Source organism: Miscanthus floridulus, chromosome 17 (genome assembly GCF_019320115.1).
Source record: "Miscanthus floridulus cultivar M001 chromosome 17, ASM1932011v1, whole genome shotgun sequence".
Taxonomy (NCBI): Eukaryota; Viridiplantae; Streptophyta; class Magnoliopsida; order Poales; family Poaceae; genus Miscanthus; species Miscanthus floridulus.
In genome coordinates this window covers 66,134,333-66,158,161 of record NC_089596.1, presented here as the reverse complement: position 1 = coordinate 66,158,161, position 23,829 = coordinate 66,134,333, and the positions used below count along the sequence as shown (strand labels likewise).

General features: G+C 47.2%; 1 protein-coding gene across 1 annotated transcript; it reads left to right on the top strand.

The window, feature by feature from the left end:
* The first annotated feature begins 431 nt into the window (after positions 1-431).
* LOC136515725 (uncharacterized) lies at positions 432-893 on the top strand. The gene has a single exon (XM_066509240.1). The coding sequence runs from the start codon at positions 432-434 to the stop codon at positions 891-893; it is 462 nt and encodes a 153-aa protein (XP_066365337.1).
* The last annotated feature ends 22,936 nt before the right edge of the window (positions 894-23,829 follow it).

Genomic DNA, 23,829 nt, shown 5'->3' with positions numbered 1-23,829 from the left:
ACGTCAGCCACACTACAGAAGGAACCGAAGCCTCCGTCTACCTTTTCTGTCTAGCGCTTTTCCTCTTTTCCGCTGGCGTCCAGAGCAAGGAAGCAGGCCACCGCGTCGCCCTCGGATGCTCCTTGCACCCCGCCCTGGAGCCTGCCTCGCGTGACGAGAGCCCAGCCGCGGACCCCGCCTAGAACGAACAGACCTGCCGCGACGCCACCAGGACATGGACCCGCATCGCAAGCCGTAGATGCCCTCGAACTGTACCGCAAGCTGGCGAGCCCGGCGCCCGTTCTGGAGCACTCCAGAAGCTTCCCAGCTCTGCTCACCTACCCCGCTTCGTGGATGGGCGCCACGCGTCCGCCCGGCCGCACCCCGAAGATCACCGCCACCCGTAGCATGCCCCGGCCTCCGCGAACCCTAGCCCGAGAGCTATAAGAGCCATGCCCGCCGCCTCGCCCTCACCCTTCCTCCACACAGCCGCCAGCGCGCCGCAGCAAAAACCCGAGGAGCCGTTCGGGCTGACGCCACGCCCTGGCGGCAGGTGCACGACGTCGCTGTCGCCGTGGAACCGCCTTGCACCAAGCTCGGGTCATCTTGGAGCCGCACGCTTGCACTGCGACGCCGCCACCATGAGCCGTCGCCGAGCCGGAGCACCCCCGGCGTCGCCACCATCAACGCCACCACAACCCGCTCTACGCTGCACCGACCTGTGCACCGAGGCGGAGCCACAGCACTACGACCGCGCCCTCCGGCCAGCCACCGTGCTGTCTCCTCCTCGTCACAGTGCGACATCGCCCGTGCCTCGACGGTCTTCGATGAAGCCGCAACCGCCGTGGTCACGTCCTCGCCGTACTGCACGTCAAGCCGCCGCCAGCCGTCACCTCGTCGCCTCGCCACGGTAGCACCTCGCCCTGCACCGCCATCCTCTCCTCGCCGCCACCAACAGTGAGTCACTGCAATCCCTTGCTCGCCGTGAATACCAAGACCCGCCGTGGTGCCGCGCGCTCCCATGCCGAGGGGAAGCGAAGGTGGAGCTCTTCTGCTCCTGGACACTCACATCACGAGCACGCATGAGCAGTTGACCAGCCAATCCAAATCGACATACGGCGTTGAAGAACGCCGGCGTGATCACCCTGACCGCCATGACCGTCATGGTCAAGACCATGCCCCGTCGACCATCGCCACTGTGTTCCGGCCGCCCTGAGATAGTAGGAGCAATGCGAGCCCCTGGACCAGCCCTGCCTCGACGTGAGACATACCATGCGCTGGCTGGATGTCTGAGCTAAGCCCGGGAGCCGACGCCCATCCCCGCCTCGCCGGAGTCACGTGCTCCCATGTCGCCCCCGTAGCGGAGATGCCCCTGCCCTCTCCAGTCACCTCACGTCGCGGGGATGCGATGTCAAGAAACACCCTCGCCGACGCCTCGTCGTTTGCTGCCACTGCCGTCGCTGGTCGCGAGCTCTTACACGCGCCCGCGTAGACCCGAGGCCCCATCTTTCCTAGTCGCCACGCCGTCGGCGAACCTCATTGTGGCCATGACCACGCCTGCACACACACACCACCTCGCCCTCACGACCACGGCCTAGCACCGCCATCGCGGCCTCACCATTGTGAGCTCAGCCGACCCCTGCCCTGCCAAGGCCCGCACAGCCCCTGCCTTCACCGGACAAGGCTCCGCCTCGCCTCAATGTCACGCCGTCGGCAGACCTCGTCGTGACCCTGCACGCGCATAGACAACGACATCGCCAGCCGCTGCTGATTTGGCCTGGCCGGCATAGCCCCCTCCAAAGGCAAGAAGTCCAACTAGACGGCTTGCTAACCGAAAACACCAGCCCAGCACTGGCCCGTGGCCTCCCCTCTGTCTTCTTACACGTGGGCCGGCCGGCTGCACTAAGCCCAATTCGGCCTCGAGCAAGACACCAGGCCCACTGCGCCTCTGAGCCAGCACAGTAGCGGCCCAATTGGAACAGGCGGCCCTTTTCTTTTTAGGAACCAATCCAGGCTTTGAAAATTCATATTAAATTCAAATGGCATCGGAAAATTGTGAAACTAGTTTAGTGATCTTTCTAAAACCGAACCCTACAAAGTGGACCAACCCTTAAGTACTTTTGACCCCTCAAAACTGAAGAGCCCACTCTTTACTTGCGCTCACACCGTTCGCGCAAGACACGTACGGTGCCCTGGGATGCCACCATATGATTCCAAGCACCCCTCGACCATGAACTATGACTAAGCCACTGACTCGACGCTCTTAGCCATGCCCGGCCAAGCCGTAGCCAGCCTCTGGCCAACCTTAGCCACTTGTAGCTAGCCATAGCCAGCCACAGCGAGCCGTAGCAAGCCACAGCTAGCCATAGCAGGCCGTAGCTGGCCTCAGCTGGCCAGAAGAAGCCACAACCCTCCGGGACAAGTTACAACTGCCCCTGGCCAACTTCACCATTGCAGAGACCACCGTGACTCCGCCTCGCTTGTAGGGACCACCACAGCCTCACTTGCCGAGACCACCGTTGTCGAGACCACCATGCCATGACCTTGGATGCCCAACCATAGTGCACTGTTGCCACCGCTACACGCTCATGTGAGGCCTAGCTCGCCCCTTTGTGACCACCATGAGCTCGAGTGCACCGAGAAGCCACAACCCTTCTGACCACTTCGGCAATCTCTCCGACCACGTTGGCGACCACTCTGACCACCTCCGCGATCCCTCCGACCACGACGGTGATCTTTCCGACCACGATGGTGATCTTTCCGACCACTTCAGCGATCTCACCGACCACCATTGCCGAGACCACATGGTCTCGCTTGCCGAGACCACCATGACCCTATCTACTACGAGACGTAACCTCTGGACCATGAACCCTAGTCGTATGTCTTATCGAGACCATGGGAAGCCCCATCTCTTATCTTTCCGTATTCGGGAATCTACCTTGATGGGCCCTATTCTTACAACCTATCTGTCCATGACTGTCTTACAGGATCTATCCATCTCCCAGCTATGGAATGTGCTACTCCGCAGTCGTGTCGAGTTGTTGCGTCTTTCGGTCGTGTTTGGTTCTTATCGCTGTTGTTGGTGTTGTTGCCTGCGTGCCGAGCCTTCGAGTCGGCTGAGGGATCATACCTTGTTCGGACGTTACGATCGCGGGATCTGTCTCGCCGTGACCGTGATGCCGAGTGTAACTCGACTCCTCGCTTTTTAGTTGACTTCATAGTACCACGAGTGTTAGCTCCTGTTTTTGGCCCTAGGACGTGGTCGTGATGGATTCAATATCGATAGCGATATCGATGCGGATACTACCCTCATATTTTGAGCCCTTCGTGACCAAGTTCTGTGGGAGATAACCTAGGAGTAAACAATCGTGGAACGATGGATGCCAACTCATTGGCATAGCCTGTGGCCGCGAGTTCGCCTCGCCATGACCATGGATCTACGCCACTCTTTTGCTTTTACTTGCCTCTTCGTGCTCAAGCCCTTGTATGCTTGTACCCCGTTTGACCATCACGTTTCTCTGATTCTCGCGGTGACAACCGCACCGCTTCGAATTCGAGAGATACCCTAGTGCCAGTGCACCTAAGTCGGGTACCCTACGAGTGGTTTGCGCACCTGGTGTTTTGTTGCTTCCTTCCAATACCCCGTCTTTTGTCGTGGCGCGAGTGTTGGAAGAAGTAGACCTTGTCCCTGGTTGTTCTTGCTCTTGTTGCACCGTTAGCCCGCTCTGTTCGATTCCGTCTTGCCCATGATGATTGGATCAAAGACCGGACTATTCTCCTTGGGTTAGCGAAGCTATGGTCTATGTCATACCTCGGACCCGTGCGAGTCGACCCGATCGACCGTCTAAAACCATCTTTCTCGAAGATGTGACTGAGAACATGACATGGATGTGCCTAGCTAATCCCCGCATCTTTTGTCGTGCTGAGCGACTCTCTTCTCGGCTCCCGAAGTTATTATGTCGTGTGGATCGAGAGAACCCGTTGCTGTCCAATCTCTTTGCGCTACCGCATTCTACCATTGCAGACGAGCCGAAGTACATTGGAGCCATGACACAATAGTGTTATTCGTTCTTGTCCACTTCTTGCATCCAATAGTGACTTGCGGGATAAGACTATAAGAGCCGAACCCCGTCGTTCCTCTTTCTTGGGGCCCGACTTCCAATCCCTGTCAATTCAATGACACCGGATCGAAAGATCATGAGCCGTGGTGTTTGCTCTGGATAAGCTCTAGCTTAAACCATTTATCGTAAAGCCATACTGGCTTGGCCATGACTTAAGCTTGTGCTTAGCATACCACCACTCGTGTTTCCTTGGCCCATGGATCGAACATCAGCCGAGTGGGCCAAGTCATTTCCTCTTTGTGTTCCTTCTGGGTTTTGTCGCCTTTTTGAAATATTGTTTGTTCTCTTGCCTTGAGTGAGTTTTGGAGGTAATTGCCTCGAGGACAACGTTGGATCGGAACCCGATGGAGAAGGAGGATGTGATCGACGACAGGACCCTACGAAGAGGAGACCTTGCCGATCGACTACATCAACTAACGAAGATTTGTACCACTACTACCTCGACATCGCAGGTGTCATGGCAGCACCCTCTTTTAGAGAATCCTATTAGACATTGCATAATATCTAGAACTGCTAGCGCTTTATAATTATTCCTTTGATAGTACTTTGATGCATGCTACTACCTGAGCCATTATTACCCTGATGCAACCCACTCTACCACGTCACCCTGCTTTGCGCATTCGCTCGCTTATATATGCTTACTTGCCTGCTTGCTTGCATATTACACCACTATACTTATTATTAACTCCACTTCGCATTATATCGGGGATGTGATGCTGGTGGTGAACCCCCTGGGAATGGTTTGGCTATGGGTGCCGGACTTGGTGGTGTGTGAGCGTGCTGCGTGTGTCTTGGGTGCGTGGAGAGTGAGGGTTGTGTCGACCGAGCTGGGATAACGACGAGCCTGGGGCGAGTCTTGCCATGTGGTGCTACCTGGGCACTTGGATATGGAATACCTGTGGCGGGTAAATGGTAATTGGAGGTGGCCTTGGGTGTGAACCTCAGAGAGGTGGAGCCCAGGGTGGGGGTGCTGTGGTGGCACGTAAAATGGAAACCCTGATGAAGACATTCTGGCTTGGTCAATCCCTAAGGACTTACTAGTACTAAGACTCACCGGGAATCCTTTACATCCCACTCGCCCTATATGGTGCGGGACGGTCGGACTACTTGGTAGAACAATGCCACTACTGCTAGGCGAACGTGTGCAAGGAGGTACGGGGCGCGCGGTTTCCCCCACACCCTTCCGAGACTTTAGGAGGCCTTGTGGACATGGCTCTTGACATCCAGAGGGCCCCGGCTCTGTCTACGACTCACAGTATCAGCCATCCCAGACTAGACTTGGGATGTACCAGGGCTGAGAGGTAGGGTGGCATCGTTCTAGGCTAGCAAGCGGCCGGAATCTGCCTAGACGGGGCACCGTCGAGGATGGCTATCTTGTGGGTATGTAAAACCTCTGCAGAGTGTTTGGTTGATCGATCGATACATATGCTGACTTGTCAGCTATGGACCTTTCCTGGGTTTCGCTTAAACTAGATAGGAGATGAGTCCTTCTATTCTCCCTCCAGGGTTTGGGGTATTTTCCGGCCATGAGCCAGGGGCTGCGGGCCGTTGAGACAAGTGCCGAGAGGGAGTCGGCCTGTCGACCTGAGTGTGTGAGATGAGATGTGGTGATGGTGGTGTGGTTATGGTTGGGATGGGTTGGTGGATGGATATGGATGGATAAGGATGGTGTGGTGATGAATGTGTTAAAAATTGGATATTATTATATTACTAAATGTTATTTACTTCTCATGCGCTAAGGATGCAAACCACAGCCAAATATTAGGATCGCCAGATCCCTTGTTTATCTTTTCCACTAAAGCTCATCGGTGCTGACCATGGCCTGCACACATCTGGCGGTGTGCAGATTTCCTGCTTCTCAGAGAAGCTAACTTTAAAAGGATTAGGAGGTCTCGTGCCTACGCTCAAGTTTGGTTCGAAGATGGAATCTACGCTGCACTATGCCAACTCTGATGATGCCTGTGAAGGAGGAGCCTTCACTCAATAGTCTTCCGCTAGATTAACTCTGTAATAGGTGTGTTCCCCAATGATGTAATATCTTGTATTCTTGTAACCTTACGATGTATGACTGTGATATCGACTGATATAAGATAATATGATGGAATCGACTATTGGTTTCATCATATTATAATTCATTCTGTGGATTTTCCCTTCGCGGAAAATTGAGGATGTTTCATGGGGTGGGCAACAGGGCTAAGCGATCCATGCCTTTTGTTAGCCGCCGCCGCCCATCCTACGCCCATGCCTACTTCTCCTCGCGGACCTAGCAGTCCGGAGGTGCAACGCTTCCTCCCTATACGTGTGGATACCTTGGAGGTGCTACATCTGGAGCACAAGGACGAACCACATGAAGGGGATAGATAGACAGATGACCTCACAACTGCACAGCACTGCTACGACACGTTCGACTACATCGAGTCGCTTCTGCTGCACCTGCGCGTCTAGTGGTAATCCTGTGATCTATAACTAGCAGTAGATCTTGGTTTATGAGGTCAAAATTTTTGTTTTCTGGCTAGCGTAGCATCCTCATAACCCTTCAGTGGTATCAGAGCCATTACTGCATTGTTATAGGTTCGGATGAGTGCGTATGGAGACATGCGCGGTTGTAGATGAGTCTCTGATCATGGTTCGTGATTTTACCGTGTTGGTCTTGTAACGATCTAGTCATACCGGTCGGAATTCCGCCATCCGAGTTAAGTGATAAATGTAAATCCAGTCATGGCAAGATGGAGATCAATCAGATTGATCGAATCAAACCTAGGTTAAGTGCCGAGTGCATGTGATGCGCAATGGTGATATATTGGATCTACTACCGGGCGCTGGGGTGCAAGAAAAGTGCTGTTCGGTAAAACAGCCATAACTTTTGCATACGACCTCGGATTGAGACGAATTCTATATGAAAATTGTAGACAAAAAAAATTTACATCCGATTCTCATTGGCCTTGCCGGTTTCGCTGAAATTAGATTTGCGAAAAACGGCAGGGAAGATGGTGTTTTCGGTGTTTTAAGATTAGACATCGGAATCAGTTAACTCTGTTTTGCAGGAATTTATGACTGGTATAGCCCTTATGTGTATGTGATGCATGTATGTAATTAATTCATGGCTTGCATGTCGTGAGTATGACAATATGGCTGGAGCCACTAAGATATTGTCAAATTGATGTAATGGCCTGCGTGCCAAACTATGATGATCCTATCCGCGACTATGTAATCTTCTTCACTGCCTTGTGTTAGTGATAGCTAGTCTTGGTGGACTCATCACTGAAGGATGGCATACATGGATCATGGAGATGGAGATCATCATGAGGAACAGTTCGATGGAGATGGAGATCCCCAAAGGAACATTGGGCTATACCATGTCATATTTGTGTTAATGTTGTTCTTACTATGTTCTACTTTCATGTGCGATAATGTTTTTTGTCTACATGCGATGGTGAAGTAGAACGATCCCTCGGTAATGTTTAAGTTAAAATGCTTCCCCAAACCTTGCACTATCATGTGTCTTGTACAATCGGTGGTGGGTCTATGAAATTAGGGTGCCACTGATTTTTCTTGACTAGACAGGTTCATATCGGATACTTACAGCAGAAGGGTTGGTTACTTGGACAAGGTCATCCTAACGGTTAGGGACCTTGGAGCATGAGTAGTTGGGCACCAAAGCATAGAGATGCTACCCAACAACAAGAGTCATATGTGATATGATTAGCAAAGAGTTGCTTACCAATCTACCATGTCTTCTAGCGGTGATGCTAAAGCTCACTAGTAGACTTGTTAGTTGTGGGTCTTGAATCACTAAATTTCAAGAGAGGGATATTGATTTTAGTGGGAGTAGATTCTATTAAAGGTTTAATATTGTTTACTCTATCTTGGATACATTGTCTTAGTATTTTGCATTACTTTTGTTGTAGATAAATGGCACCTAGCAATCAACCATTTACTTTGCGTTCAATTCTTGAGAAAGATAAGTTGAATGGAACAAACTATGCGGATTGGATCCACAACCTGAGAATTGTTCTCAGGGCTAAGAAAAAGGAAGAAATTCTAGACATCCCATTACCAGATGAGCCTGCTGATAATGCACCAGCTGTAGAGAAAAACGCTTACAAGAAAGCATGTGATGCTGATCTTGAAGTGAGTTGCCTTATGCTTGCTTGTATGGAACCAGATCTGTAGTTGTAGTTTGACAATAACCATGCAGCGCATGATATGATTGTGGCGCTCAATGATATGTTCCAGACTCAAGCCAGGACTAAAAGGTTCAATGTCTCAAAGGCTTTTGCTGAAACCAAGCTAGCAGAGGGTGTAGCAGTTGGGCCACATGTGATCAAAATGGTTGGTTACACTCAGAGGTTGGAGAAGCTGGGCTTCCCAATTGGCCCTGAATTAGCTACTGATTTTATTCTCATGTCTCTTTCGCCCAGCTATGGAAATTTCATCACGAACTACCATATGCATGGGGCGGAGAAGGGCTTGAATGAATTATGTGGCATGCTTAAAACAACAGAGGCTGATATCAAGAAAGGTGTTGGCAGTAGCCATGTGATGGCGATCCAAAACAAGCCTAAGTTTAAGAAGAAGGGCAATTCTTGGAAGAAGAAAAAGGGCAAGGCTAAATATGAGATCTCTAAGCCAAACCCACCTACACCCAAGGCTAGACCACCTGCTGATGCTGAGTGCTTTCATTGTCATGGGAAAGGTCACTGGAAGAGGAACTGCAAGCTGTACCTAGAATCCATAAAGGATCGCGGCAGTAAAGGTACTCCCACAGCTTGTACACTTGTTGTTTATGTTACAGACATTTTCCTTGCTAATTCTTATATTAATTCTTGGGTATTTGATACCAGATCAGTTGCTCATATTTGCAATATGATGCAGGGAATGATAAGAAGTAGAAGCGTGGAAAAGGGAGAAGTTGATTTCCGCGTGGGCAATAATGCAAGAGTTGCTGCGTTGAATGTCGGGACGATGCAACTCCACCACCTATCAGGATTTATTATGGAGTTGAATAATTGTTATTTTGTTCCTAGTTTAAGTTGAAACATTGTGTCACCTTCATGTTTGATGAAGGATGGTTATTCATTTGCGAGTAAAGACAATGGTTGTGTGATCTCTAAAAATGACATGTTTGTGGCTTCTGCATCCATTGTGAATGGGTTATTTATTTAAAATCTTGAAGATGCTCCTGTCTATAATATAAGTGCTAAAAGGCCTTGGCTTAATGAGTTAAGTCCTACCTATATGTGGCATTGTCATTTAGGTCATATAAGTGAGAATCGCATGAAGAGGCTCCATTCTGATGGGCTTTTAACTTCGTTTGATTTTGAATCATACGAGACATGTGAGGCTTGCCTGCTGGGCAAGATGACCAAGACGCCTTTCACAGGTTTTCCTGAAAGGGCGGCAGACTTGCTAGAACTCATACATACTGATGTGTGCAGACCAATGAGTACGACAACAAGAGGCGGATTCCAATACTTCATAACCTTCACTGATGACTTTAGTAGATATGGCTATGTCTACTTAATGAAACATAAGTCTGAGACATTTGAAAAGTTCAAGGAGTTTTAGAGTGAAGTAGAGAATCAACGTGGCAAGAAAATTAAGGCTTTGCGATCTGATCGTGGAGGCGAATATTTGAGCCACGAGTTTAGCAATCATCTAAAGAGTCACCGAATTGTTCCATAGCTTACGCCACCTGGAATGCCTTAGAGAAATGGCGTGTCCAAGCGACGTAATCGGACTTTGTTGGACATGGTTTGGTCTATGATGAGCCAGTCAGACCTACCATTATCATTTTGGGGATACGCTCTAGAAACAGCCGCTTTCATATTGAATAGGGTACCATCTAAGTCAGTAGTTAAGACACCACATGAGATGTGGACTGGTAAGAGTCCCAGTTTGTCTTTTCTAAAAATTTGGGGTTGTGAAGTTTATGTCAAACGACTTATGATAGATAAACTAACACCCAAATCAGACAAATGCTTTTTCATGGGATATCCGAAGGAAACTTTAGGGTATTACTTCTACAACCGATTAGAGGGCAAAGTGTTTGTTGCTCGGAACGGTGTTTTCTTAGAGAAAGAGTTTCTCAGAAGAGAGAAAAGTGGACAGAAGGTGTATCTTGAAGAAGTTCAAGATGAGCTAGTTGGGAAGGACTCTTCGAGTGATGCTAATGTAGCAGAACAAGTTGTGATACCCGTGGCAATAGAAACACCGCCACAACCACGAAGGTCAGCAAGAATCCATGAGTTGCGTGGGGATTTGTTATTATTAGACGATGATGAACCTGTGACTTATGCGGAAGCAATGATGGACCTAGATTCTAAGAAATGACAAAGTGCCATGAGATTCGAGATAGATTCCATGGGAAATAATCAAGTTTGGAACTTGGTTGACCCGCCTGATGGGGTTAGACCCATAGAGTGCAAATGGATCTATAAAAAGAAAAAAGGATATGGATGGAAACATTCACATCTATAAAGCTCGACTTGTTGCAAAGGGTTTTCGGCAAGTTCAAGGAATTGACTACAATAAGACTTTCTCGCTGGTAGCGATGCTTAAATCTATCCGGATCATTCTAGCAATAGCTGCTTATTTCGATTATGAGATATGGTAGATGAATGTTAAAATAGCCTTTCTAAATGGGAATTTGGATGAGGACGTGTATATGATATAGCCCGAAGGTTTTGTTGATCCAAATAATGCTAGAAAAATTTGCAAGCTTCATAAATCCATTTATGGGTTAAAGCAAGCATCTCAGAGTTGGAACATTCGTTTTGATGAAGTGGTCAAAGGGTTTGGCTTCCATCAGAATGAAGAAGAACCTTGTGTTTACAAGAAGGAAAGTGGGAGCGCTATTGTATTTCTGATCTTGTATGTGGATGACATATTATTGATTGGGAATGACATTCCTATGTTGCAATCCGTAAAGACTTCACTGAATAATAATTTTTCTATGAAGGATTTAGGAGAAGCAGCATACATTTTGGGCATCAAGATCTATAGAGATAGATCAAAGATGCTTATAGGATTAAGCCAAGATACGTACATTGACAAGGTGTTGAAACGATTCAACATGGAATAGTCCAAGAAAGGGTTCTTGCCTATGTCACATGGTATGCGCTTTAGTGATAAACAGTGTCCTTTGACAGCTGATGAGCAGAAGCGCATGAGTAAGGTTCCATATGCCTCGACAGTTGGTTCCATTATGTACGCGATGATATGTACTCACCCAGATGTCTCATATGCTTTAAGTGTTGCGAGTAGGTACCAAGCTGATCCAGGAGAGAGTCACCAGACACTTGTTAAAAACATTCTTAAGTACTTGAGAAGGACTAAAGATGTGTTCCTAATCTATGGAGGTGAGGAGGAGCTCATTGTAAATGGTTACACCAATGCTAGCTTCCAAACTGACATAGATGATTCATAGTCTCAATCAGGTTTTGTGTTCACAATAAATGGTGGTGCTGTAAGTTGGAAAAGTTCCAAGCAGGAGACGGTGACCGATTCTACAACAGAGGCTGAGTACATTGCAGCTTCTGGAGCTACGAAGGAAGGTGTTTGGATGAGGAGGTTCCTCATTGAACTTGGTGTGTTTCCGAATGCGTCTAGCCCATTGAATCTACATTGTGACAACAATGGGGCAATTGCGCAGGCTAAGGAGCCAAGGAATCACCAAAAGAGCAAACATGTACTGTGGAAATTTCACCTCATTCGAGAGTTCGTTAGACGAGATGAGATCAAGATGTGCAAGATACACACAGATTTGAATGTTGTAGATCCTTTGACAAAGGCTCTTTCATAGCCTAAGCACGAGGCGCACATAAGAGCTATGAGTATTAGATATCTTCAAGATTAACTCTAGTGCAAGTGGGAGATTGTTGGGAGTATGCCCTAGAGATAATCATAGAGATGATTATATTGCCTTGTATCCATGATATATTATGAGTTCATTGAATTTCCATTATAGACAACCTGTATCGATTAGCAATTATGTGAATTGTTTGTGAAACTCTTTTACTTGAATGGTTATTCTAATGTTGTCCCTGGTCAGAGTTCATGTGAGGACACACATGAATAATGGATCAGCACATTATTAGTTGATGAAGGTGGTTATAAAGGTGGTTTTTGGGTTTGTTGGGAAACATGCTATGAGACATAGACAATCAAGATGGAATTTGCCCCTCTCTATATATGAGAGAGATATCACTGGATCACTCTAATGATTAGATCAAGAAATGCATGGACGTGCTTGGGTTAAGTGTTAACCTATGAGTTGGACCAAATATCGTGAGGCAAGGGAATAACAAGTATGTGGTTTTGTGGTGGTTCGTCTGATATGATCTTTGCGTACACATAGGAGTTGACATGCCTTGCTAGAGGCCGCTATCAACTAATGGCCGAGTAGGAGTACTCGGGCCATGTCTATGTGTGCGTGAACCCATAGGGTCGCACGCTTAAGGGGCTGGAAGCCTAATTTAGATTGGATCTAAATTAGACAAGGCTTAGGGTTACTAATGGGCCTCCAACTTGGGAGCTCATTAGGGACGCCTATAAATATGTGCGGTGGGCAATAGGGCTAGGCGATCCATGCCTTTTGGCAGCCGCCACCGCCCATCCTATGCCCGCGCCTACTGCTCCTCGCGGACCTAGCAGTCTGGAGGCGCAACACTTCCTCCCTGTATGTGTGGATACCTCGGAGGTGCTGCATCTAGAGCGCAAGGATGAACCACATGAAGGGGACGGATGACCTCGCAACTGCATGGCACTGCTACGACGCGTTCGACTACATCGAGTCGCTTCTACTACACCTGCGCGTCTAGTGGTAATCCCGTGATCTATAACTAGCAGTAGATCTTGGTTTATGAGGTTGAAATTTTTGTTTTCTGGCTAGCGTAGCATCCTCATAACCCTTCACTCGCCACCCACCTCCGCCACCCCGTCGGTTCCATGAAGGCCGTCGGTGGCCCGGCAGTAGTCCCTACTTCCTCCAGTGGTTCGGTGAAGGCGGGGCCGATGGCGCACCCTGAGTTGGTGTTGGCAGAGGCGGCGGTGATGTCTAGTCCCCATAGATCAGCATTCCCATCGCCGAGACTCGCGCCATCTCCTAGGCTACTGCTCTCCCTATCACCCTCGGCGATGACGCTGACGCCACCGGCACCGGTGGTTCGCTCGGCACCACCGGCCCCGGTGTGGTCCCACACGCCGTCACCGGGTCTGCTCGCCGTCACTGAATCTGCTCCCCACATGGGTTGGTCACCTACACCATCGCGGTCCCTGTCGTCATCTACCGAGGCTAAGGCCAAGGCTGATGACAAGGCCGACATCTTGGCCGACGCTGAGTTCAAGTCTGATGGCTCTTCGGGCTATGTCACGATAGACTCAGAGGATGATCGTCTACACAGCTACGCAACACCTGTTCTCTCGGGCCCAAATCTATTCTTGCACGTCAGCCCATATGGCGCCTTGGTGTGCCTCGTCTGCCCCAACCGTAAGGCCTGTGGTTGGATCGAGGCCAACACCTAGGTGCATGTGCTGGTGAGGGCACATGCCCCACTAGATGGCACCTGCACCAACGACAAGAATGTTTCCCGTCATCGCCCCTTGGTGAGGAACCGGGGCTAGATGCCTGAAGGGATTGTCTAGCCGCACCGGTTCACCGCGGCAGAGAGGTTTGCTGGCTTCAACCAAGGCCGGTTTACCTTGCAGGTGTTGGATTTTGTTCGCACCTATTAGTGCCCTTGTTGCATGACTTGCATAGAGGTGTGGGATGGCACTCCTCATTAGTAGTTTCAAGTCATGTCAACATATGTAGTTAGGACTAGTTTGCTACCAGGTGCCATTAGAATTAGTATGAAGTTATGTTAATCATCTGTAGTTAGAAATAGTAAGTCTAGGTAGTAGTTGGATGACTTTGAGTAGTGGGATGGCACCACTCTCCTCTTATTATTATGGCAAATGAAGACATGGTTATGTAGGCTGAACTTGTATCATTGCTTTAATCCACATATATATGAAGTCTGGTTTGCCGTTATCTTTCTATCTAGTAGCACTGATAACCTCTTATTATGCATGTAATGTGTGCATTTGTGCAAACATTTTGGTTCACAAAGTATCATTTACCATTGTCTTTGTGCGCACATGATGGTCCGAGCATTATAAACCTGAACGGGTCGGACATATCTCAATTCAACTGCGCAAGGGTTGCTTTGTGCCTCGGTTTGGTGAACCATACACATATTAGTAGTGGTATTTGTAGTCATTAGTGGCTTTGATCTATGTTGAACCCAACTTGTCACTTCGCTCTCGGCAACCTCGTAAGATTTCTTTGAGAGGAGCAAGCCTGGCCTAAATGCAGAATAGAGTAGCCATAGGTGTTGAAATTCTACTGTGCATGTATCTGTGTTGAACCCAACTCATCTTGTTTGCATGTATCTGATAAAATTTGTTGAACTTGCAACAACCATACCGCAAGGTGTTCATCTGAACAAGTCTTGCCTAGATAGAAAGTCCAATGGCCATACATTTGGTATCGTTGTACTGGTTCGCCGCGATGGAGAGGTCTAGTATAGCTGGATGCCTTTGAGTTGTGTCGCACCCAATTTTGCATAACAAAACCAAGTGCTCATATATGTGCGCCCAGGTTGTCCAAACACACATATAATCTCAAATTGCAATATATCAAAGTAAAGTTATCACAAGTCTTGCTCATCGGCAACATTATTACATAGATAGAGAACTAAGCCCAAAATGCCATAGGGACTCCAACTAGGGGACATCACCCTAGTAATCCTAGACATCTTCTAGAAACTCTTCATATACATTATCTGTTACCCATCCAGGATTTTCATTGAATGTAAAACAAGTGTAAACGCACCATGCTTAGCAAGTATAACAAAGGGGTCCATGATGCTCAAAGGCTAGACATGGTTTGACTGCGGTTAGCAATTTTAGTTGGTCAAGTTTTAGCATCCTGAATCATTACTTTAGTGAATAAACCCAACCCAAGTGGTGATAATGAATAATCAAGATTATCTCAATTCCCAACCAACCATAGTAACCACTAATCATGAAGGATCCAGACCACTCATATCCGTGAGCCCGGCTGTTATAACAGGTTAAATATTTCTGCAAAAACTGTACAACTTTACCCACCAACCCGTGATTCCCAATGCCGGGGTTTGCAAAGCCCACATCACCTCTACCTATGAACTGTGGCAGGGTTTCACTACGTAACCCTTCGCTAGTTGCACTAACAGGTCGTAGCTACTAAGGTTTCAGTCATCTAGCCGTATGTGGCCCTCCTCTAGGAGTGGCACTCATGGTCGCAGCACGGTACACACCCTAGTAGGAAAAGAAATATACCAACTAGTGCCCCCCTCTTGCCCTTACAGAAAGCTATAGACGAGCTAGTACAATCTAGTTAACAGGTTAAAGTCAGAGCCATGTGACACTCAGGGTTGTATGAAACCTCCTGGGTGGCTGCTTCAGGATTAAGTCCTTATGGAGAGGCACTAGAGCACTCAACCCAGTACTCTAGCCCCTAATTGTTGCTAAAAAGCTCCATTTTAACATATTGCATAATACCTTTAGTCATGTTTAACAATTATTTTATGTTGAGCGCTACAACATCTATCCAAAATGCATCCCAAACCATAGGTATCAAGGATATGTGGTACAAATAGTAATCTAGGTAAAATCCTTAAAGGTAATTCAAATTTAAACACATGCATGTATATGAATTATAGAGGTCATGGGTACAAGGGGCCTTTGCTACACTTTGTAAGGTCGAGATGGTGACTAGAGGGGGGGTGAATAGTCATTTCTAAATCTTAATAGCGCCGGCTAACCAAAACAAGTGCAGAATTAAATCTATCGGTATAGCCAAGACTACACCCCTCTATCTATGTTCTCTATCACCTTGCAAAGATCCTAATTAAGCAATTAAGGTGCTGGGCTAGCTAGATCTCACCTAACCAATTCTAGAAGCAAGGTCATATATACCTATGCCACTAGTACTTCAAGCAATGAGGGAGCTCCTACACATGCTAGTAAGCAAAAGCATAACGCCACCTAGGCTTACTAGCAATGCTCAATAACAAGGCAACCAATGCCAAATTAGAGAGCGCAAATACTTAGCTGCACAAACTAAGCAATGTGACTAACAAGGTTACACAAACCAAATTAGTCACGCAAGGGAGATACTTCTATGCTACACAAGCAAGAAGGTAACTAGTGAGCTATATAAGCAAACTAATTACAAGAGCAACTACACAAGCACAATGTATATGAAAGTAATTACAAGCTTGTGTAACGAGGATGCAAACCAACAGGAAGAACAAAGTTGACACGGTGATTTTTCTCCCGAGGTTCACATGCTTGCCAACACGCTAGTCCCTACTGTGTCGACCGCTCACTTGGTGGTTCGGCGGCTAATTAGCATCTCCCGCCAAGCCCACATGTTGGGCACCACAAGAACCTACCCCAAAAGTGAGGGTAGCTCAATGACACACTTTACTAGAGTTGCTCTTCGTGGCTCCCGCAGGGCAAGCATAATGCCCCTCACAAAGCTCCTCTCTGGAGCACCGCACAAGCTTCTTGTGGGCTTCGATGGAGACCACCACCAAGCCATCTTGGAGGTGGCAACCTCCAAGAGTAACAAGCACCACCGGCTTGCAAGATGACCACCTAGTGCCACTTGATGCAACCTCACGATGCAATCACACTAGAATCACTCACGCACGCAATCAGATGAATACTATCAAGCTCAAGTGAGTTAGAGGGCTCCCAAGCACTACCACATAAGCCACCAAGGCTCTAGTGTGCTCAGCAACTAGCCCAAGGCCGAGACCCCTTCTATTTATAGCCCCTAGAAAAATAGAGCCATTGTACCCCTTCACTAGGCATAGCTCGGGCTGACCGGACGCTCCAGTCAGATCGATCGGACGCACCCTGCTAGTGTTCGGTCAACGGATGGCTGCCAAGTCATCCCTAGCTTCAAATACTGAGCGTTCGATCTCAATGGTTAACTTGTGACCGGACGCAGCACAGTGTATGACCGGACGTAGGACCCCAGCATCCGGTCACTTCTAGTAAGGTTCCACTCGTGACCGGACACGTCCGGTCACCCTCGACCAGACTCGCCTAATGTCCGATCACCCACTGTCTCCTCTGTGCGCTGCCACACCAGCGTGACCGGATGCACCCAGCCAGCGTCCGGTCGAAGATCGACGCCTATGCGGTCTCTACTACCACTAACCGGATACAGGACCATAGTGTCTGGTCACTGCATGACCAGCGTCCGCTGCACTCTGTGAAACCCTATCTTTTCTGTATAGGGCGCCGGTGGCACCGTCATATTGTCCACACTCCGCCAGTGAAGTTTCTATCTTGACATCACTTGCTTTTCACTGTTGCCTTCGTCCATCGGCGCCAAGTCTTGCTCAAGCTTTACCGCCACGCGGTCCATCGCTCTAAAGCCTCTGACTTGCCCTTCACGCTTGCAACTGATCCATCAAGCCAAGTCTTGTCTTGATCTTCTCCACCTTGATCACATGACTCAATGTCATGTCTCATGTGTAATGAGCTCCTTCATCATCACATGTGTGAGCTTTGCAACATCTCCGCGCCATTTTCACCTTTATGGCATATGTTGCTCATACACATGTACCAGTGGACTAATCACCTATGTATCTCACATAAACACAATTAGTCCACCTATGTTATCACTCAATTACCAAAACCACACAAGGACCTTTCACACTTGCCTTCTTCAAAGTTTCCTTCCTGGTACTGCTGGTCACCCAACTGATCCTCAACAAACTCAACTTGTTCACCCTCTATAAGTGATCCAATCCACCAATCAAGCATCCAATCTAATCATTACATGCATACAAATAGGCTTCTATTAGAACAGTACACTAAACAGTAGAACATAGAGACTGAAAAGCTTATAGAACTAATCTACGTACAACTACGAACACATGAGTGAAAGAATCACTCTAATCGGACTTAAAACACAAAAGTTATGCATGAAATAAGATTTCAATGGCATTTTTATAAATAAAACAATCTCGAATTGAATTTAAACTAATTAAAAATAAACTTTAACATGTTTTGGATGACGTGTACTATTATTCAAATAGATAAATGCAGGACTGAAAATAATTGCTTTTGAACTGATGTTGGACTGCAGGTTGATTTCTGGAAAATGTAGGGGCTAAACCGCAAAATGCGCTCGGCTGACCGCGGGTTGACCATGTTGCCGCTGACTAGGCACGACGTGGCACACGCTGGTTGGCTCAGTGCACCAGGTGTGCGGTGGGCACGTAGATGCAGGCACGGTGCACCGCGTCTAAGGTCCACTGTGGAGCAGTTACATATCCCTGAAGGGTTATCTAATCAGAGCCATCTACCCATGATCAAACAGCACAGAAGAAAGGGAGGAATCCCCTCGCCGGCTTGTAGTACCAGTGCGGCGGTGCCATGGTCATCGATGGCCCGAGCTCGCTGGGATCACCGATACGGCGATTTCGGTCGCCTCAGACCCAACTGGACACACAGAAATGCAGTGAGCGGCCTTGCGAATCTAATGGAGTATGATAAGGGGGTGGGGAAACATGTCGGGACAATGGCCCCATGGCGGCGCCATGAACGGTGTGGTCTGGAACTTGTCGGTATGGTGCTCTAGAGCACCATTGGCAAAAAGGAGGGTACGGGGAGGTCGAGTGGCTCACCACGAGTCCGATGGGGAGGTTGCCGACGTCTGGGTTGGCTCCAAGATGACCAGCGATGTGCGGTGGCAGATTGTGAAGAGGAAAGCAGCCGGTGAGCATGAATCCATGAAGTTGGTGACCAAAACAAGGATAAGAAGGCACCTATAGATGTGGCAGGGAATGGCGAAGCTCCTAGGTGAGACGTCGACGGTGATTAAGCACTAGAGCGGGCGAATTTCGGTGGTGGGCGCGAGTTCAACTTTGAACGGGAAAAAAGAAGGTGGAAGGGCTTAGCGGTGGGGTTTATAGGAGAGCGGGGGTGCGGCTAAAGGGGAAAAAGGCATGGCGAAGCAGAGGGATCACCAATATTCGAATGCTTGCCTTGGCTAGCTCGGTGGCATGGCGGGTGAGCTGCCATTATTGGCAAGCGCCATAACCGGAACAACGAAGAAGGAAGGGGAAGGGAGTGGCTAACGTGTGGGTCCCATGGTGTAGTGAGAGGAGAGGGGAAACAATGGGTGCGCGGGTGTGGCCGTCGAGCGGGCTTTCGCCTGGGCCGAAAGGTGCACCGAGCTGGGCCACGATGGGTGCGCGCGGAGGGAAGGCGTAGGACCGGCTACCGAGCAGGCCACGCTATCGGGCCACGCGCGTGAGATAGGAGGGAAGGGGATGGGCACAGGGCTGGGCCGCCAATGGCCCAAGGCTAGATCTAGGCTCGAGAAAAGGAAAAAAGAAGAAAACCCTTTTTCATTTTATGGTTTTTGTCACAAAACTGACCAATTTATAAGAGCACAAGTATAATGGTAGCCCACAAGCGGTCGCACAGTCATACTTGAGCCCATATAAACCCGGTAGTCTGTCGAGTACCACGACGGGTCTCGATAAATGATTCACAACAACCAAGATCGTACATGATTCAACATGCATGTCACATATTACATAAAGTTCAAAAATACATCTCCATCATCAGAGTATGAAACAAAGTTATTACAAACCAAGTTTGAGAGATAATAGCAGAAGCAAATTAAGTTTGAAAGTAGCATTTGCCAACATAGTTTAATATAGTGCCAACATATGATCACAGTCCACAAAAGCATGTAGAGGGATTAATAAGAAGCCTGCCCAAGGCTTACTCCTCATCCACAGCGAGATAGAAGCAACTCTTGCAATAACCATGATATATTGTGCCATCTGCAACAATGGAAAATAAAACCCTGAGTACGAGAAGGTACTCAGCTAGGATTACCCATCATAAACTAGAAATAAAATGACTCCAAGGATCATGCAAGGCTGTATAAATGGAGATAGCTTGACAACATTTTGCATAAAAAGCGATTACTCAGTTATACAATTATAATTCTATATCGAGTTAATTATGACTATCCATCTCCAAATTAGCAACTATCCTATGCCAAACATGTGCTATATCATTTTAAGAGCATACAATAGTAACCATAGCAGGTATTGCAATTCTATGTTTATCCGAACCATCATATTCCATAATACAGTTACTACGATGTTGGGGCTAGCCAAGTTTCTCACTATCCGGGAGAGACGGTGATTCAAATCAATTTCAACCAATTGGGAATTTATTCCTAATACAAACCTGGGTCTACCAGCCATGGTAGCCCTAGGTCACCTTTGGTACAACTCAAGTACACATTTTGTGGGTTCGCCTAGCGCCACACAATCAGGGACACCAAATGCCAGGACGTTCAGGCCTAGCCTACCCTTGGGCTTAGTCTGGCTCCCCGCACATCCTTACTATCATCCAGAGTGCGCACTCTTATAGAGCAGGGTCTGGCCTGAGTTGAGCTACTCGCCTTCACGGTCGGAACGAGTTATCCAGCCAGCTAAGTGATAGGCATGCGTTCAATCTTGTCAGAAGTGCCAACAATGGTACGGTCCTTAATAGGCACAGATGGAATCACATGAATCAACCTACACATAGACTCTGTCTGGCCTCGATTTACATCACCCCATGGTTCTTTTCTATGATAGCAAATATAGCCAACCGTGCTTCGGTATCCACCTATATCTTGCAGGTGATAGGAAATCACCCAACTTCTATCGGTCTAAGCATGGCTAAGCATATATTCGATCCTGGACCTACATAGGGTTAAAGGTAGTATTTCTAGATAAGGAAATAATATGCATCAAGTGGTTCCAACCAACTCTTATAAGCTAATGCATCAATCATAAAGGACTCGAGTAACATTTTGTAAATACTAGGAGACTTAGAATGCTCCGGGGCTTGCCTTTCAGAAAGGAAGTGGGGCAGTGGCTAGGGTACTCTGGAAGCTCTTCTGGGGTTTGCTCCTCGCCTTTGGGAGCAGCGGCTTGAGGAATCTCCTGCTGGTCCCCTCCTCTCCTTCGTTGAACTCCAGCAACGTTATCTCCTCTGTCGATCCTAGATGCGTGAGTATGGCATAAGAGATTGCGAATGCATACATGCTGACAAGTATAGTATGATGATACATGAGAAATGCATTCTTGTAAGTGCTCTTAATAGCAGGGTGTTAAATTAATAACAAGTGCATCACATTTTACTGAGTATGTGCAATCTCTTCTTGATTACTTAATCAAACGCTTCAACAATTCATTTACTATACCACAAAACATCAACTACTTGTTTTACTCATAACTGAAGTTCTACTTATCCAAATGCTGTTATCTTGGACTTTCTGGAAATATTATGAAATTGTCTACAACTCTTATTTAATCACCAAAAGCTAATTCGCAATCTATCTTAACCAAAACAGACAATCAATCCAGTGCTGTCCAGAATTTCCAGAGAGCGAGCATTTCGGAATACTAACTTTAAACAGCTATAACTTCTAAAGCCTTTGGCCTATTGTCCTGAAATTTTGACACAAGATATATGAAGAAGTTACCTACAACTTTGTTATTAACCATTTTTACAGCAAACATCATTCTTACTATGCAACATACCAAACCATAGAATCTGTCCAAAAACTCTTCTCACCCGAATAATAAAGCAACGATATTTCTATTGCATATAACCATTCCAAATTTGACCTCACCAATCATACCAACAGTACAAGGACATCAAATACACTCAAGAAAACATAATGGCCATGCCCAAACTATTTATTTAAATGCCTTTATCAATTTACTAAGATACTTAGGTTAAATAATAAACATATACCAACTGTGCATCATAAATTCTTAGAAATTTACAGTGGCTTACTAGTGCTACCAATAGACTACTGTAAAAGTTTCCTACTATTTTACCAAGCAAAACATTCTATACAAAAATGACAAGGCATAAAGGCTTAAAATAACATAAATAGGAAACCCTAGTGAACAGTGTCAAGAAATAGATTTTATATTTTTCTTAGCATCCATATGGTACTAGGACAACCTCCAATAGATTTCATGAGTATTGGATTCACAAATAATTTATAAAAAATCACACAAGGATTACCTAATTATAAAAGGAAAATCTATAACTCAAAAACTATTCATGCACTGACCCTAACATTTTTACCAGAGCTTATACTTATCAAGAAAAGCTCACCATATAAATTTCATAATTTTTGGAGCACATGAACTCTAGATATAAATTAAACAAGTTTGCATACATTTAAAAACACATTTCAAGTTTCATTTTAATTCTTCTAGAAACTCTACTACAAGTGCTAATATTATATTTTTCCTAAATACTACGCTTCACCAAGATCCTAACAAAATTTGAATCACTAAATTTGGATCTACCAAACTCCAGATATAAATTTTACAAAAAAGCATGAAATCTGGAAATAAATGAGCTATCCTACAACTGTACAGTCACTGACAGACGGGACCCATTGGTTAGTTGACCCTACGTGTCAGTGAGACAAAATAGGGTAGGCGGCGCTGCTCGATGCTGCGTGGCCAGAGTTCGTTGCCGGCGAGTCCTCCGGCGAAGACAAGTGGACCGACGTGTTCAACAGAGCAACGCGCGTCTAATGACCTAGGTGGTGGCAGTGCAGGTGTGGCGGAGCATGCTCATCGCCGCCCATGGCGGCATGGTGGCACTACTCTGCGGTGCGCCGGCCATCACCAGCCATGGCAAAGCCAACCGATGAGCGCACGAGATCCATGGTGACCTAGTGATGCTATTTCTACTTCCTAAGCCCGACGAAAGGCTCCGATGAGCTCCGGCCATGGCGCGGTGGCACGGAGGTGAGAGCGCAGCGGCACGGGTCACCGTGTTCTGCGCCGGCGAGACCACTAATGGTGGTAACACCATAACACGAGCTCACTCCCATCCTAACCAATCCCTAACGCAATTAACCGAAAGCAACGCGCGCGTGAGCCAAGCGGTGGCGAGTTCGCCGTGGAGGCAGCCATGGAGGCTGAGATCTTTGGCGAGAGGGTGTCAACACAAAATTTTCATCTCTGTGCTGAGGACATACACAGCAAGCCAGAAGGGTCCACTCGATGGAGCAGATCTGCCTAGCTTCAGCGCAAGGGTGGTCAATCCTACGCAATCCTCCTGAGATGTGCTAGTCAATTTGACCCTGCAATTGACAAGGAGAGAAAGCTCATCAGTAATTAAGGGCGGAACATGCCGGTGTTGCCAGACAGTTCTGAATGTGTGGCTCTGAGAGCCGATATGAGAGAGGATCGACTAAATAGTCGATCCTAGCATATTTACAAGAATGAATCGGTTAAAGCTCATGGGGTTGTATAAGAAGAATCGGTTATCATTCAAGATAAATGTTATTTAAGCAAATATTAATCAATGGCAATAAGGTATCAGCGGTGATTGGTTTATACTGAGCCAATGATTATAAGTAACCGAACTCCTTTTTATATAAAGAAACAATTCAACATCATTTAACCATTTAATAAAGATAAATCTAATGAACATGTTAGATCTCATCTATCGTCATGACCAGTGGGGCATGAGGCAGAATCATGCAGGTCGTAGAAACAACAATAGACTCGACGACCCGAACTCATTACTAATATCAGTGGGGCATGAGGCAGAATCATGCAGGTCGTAA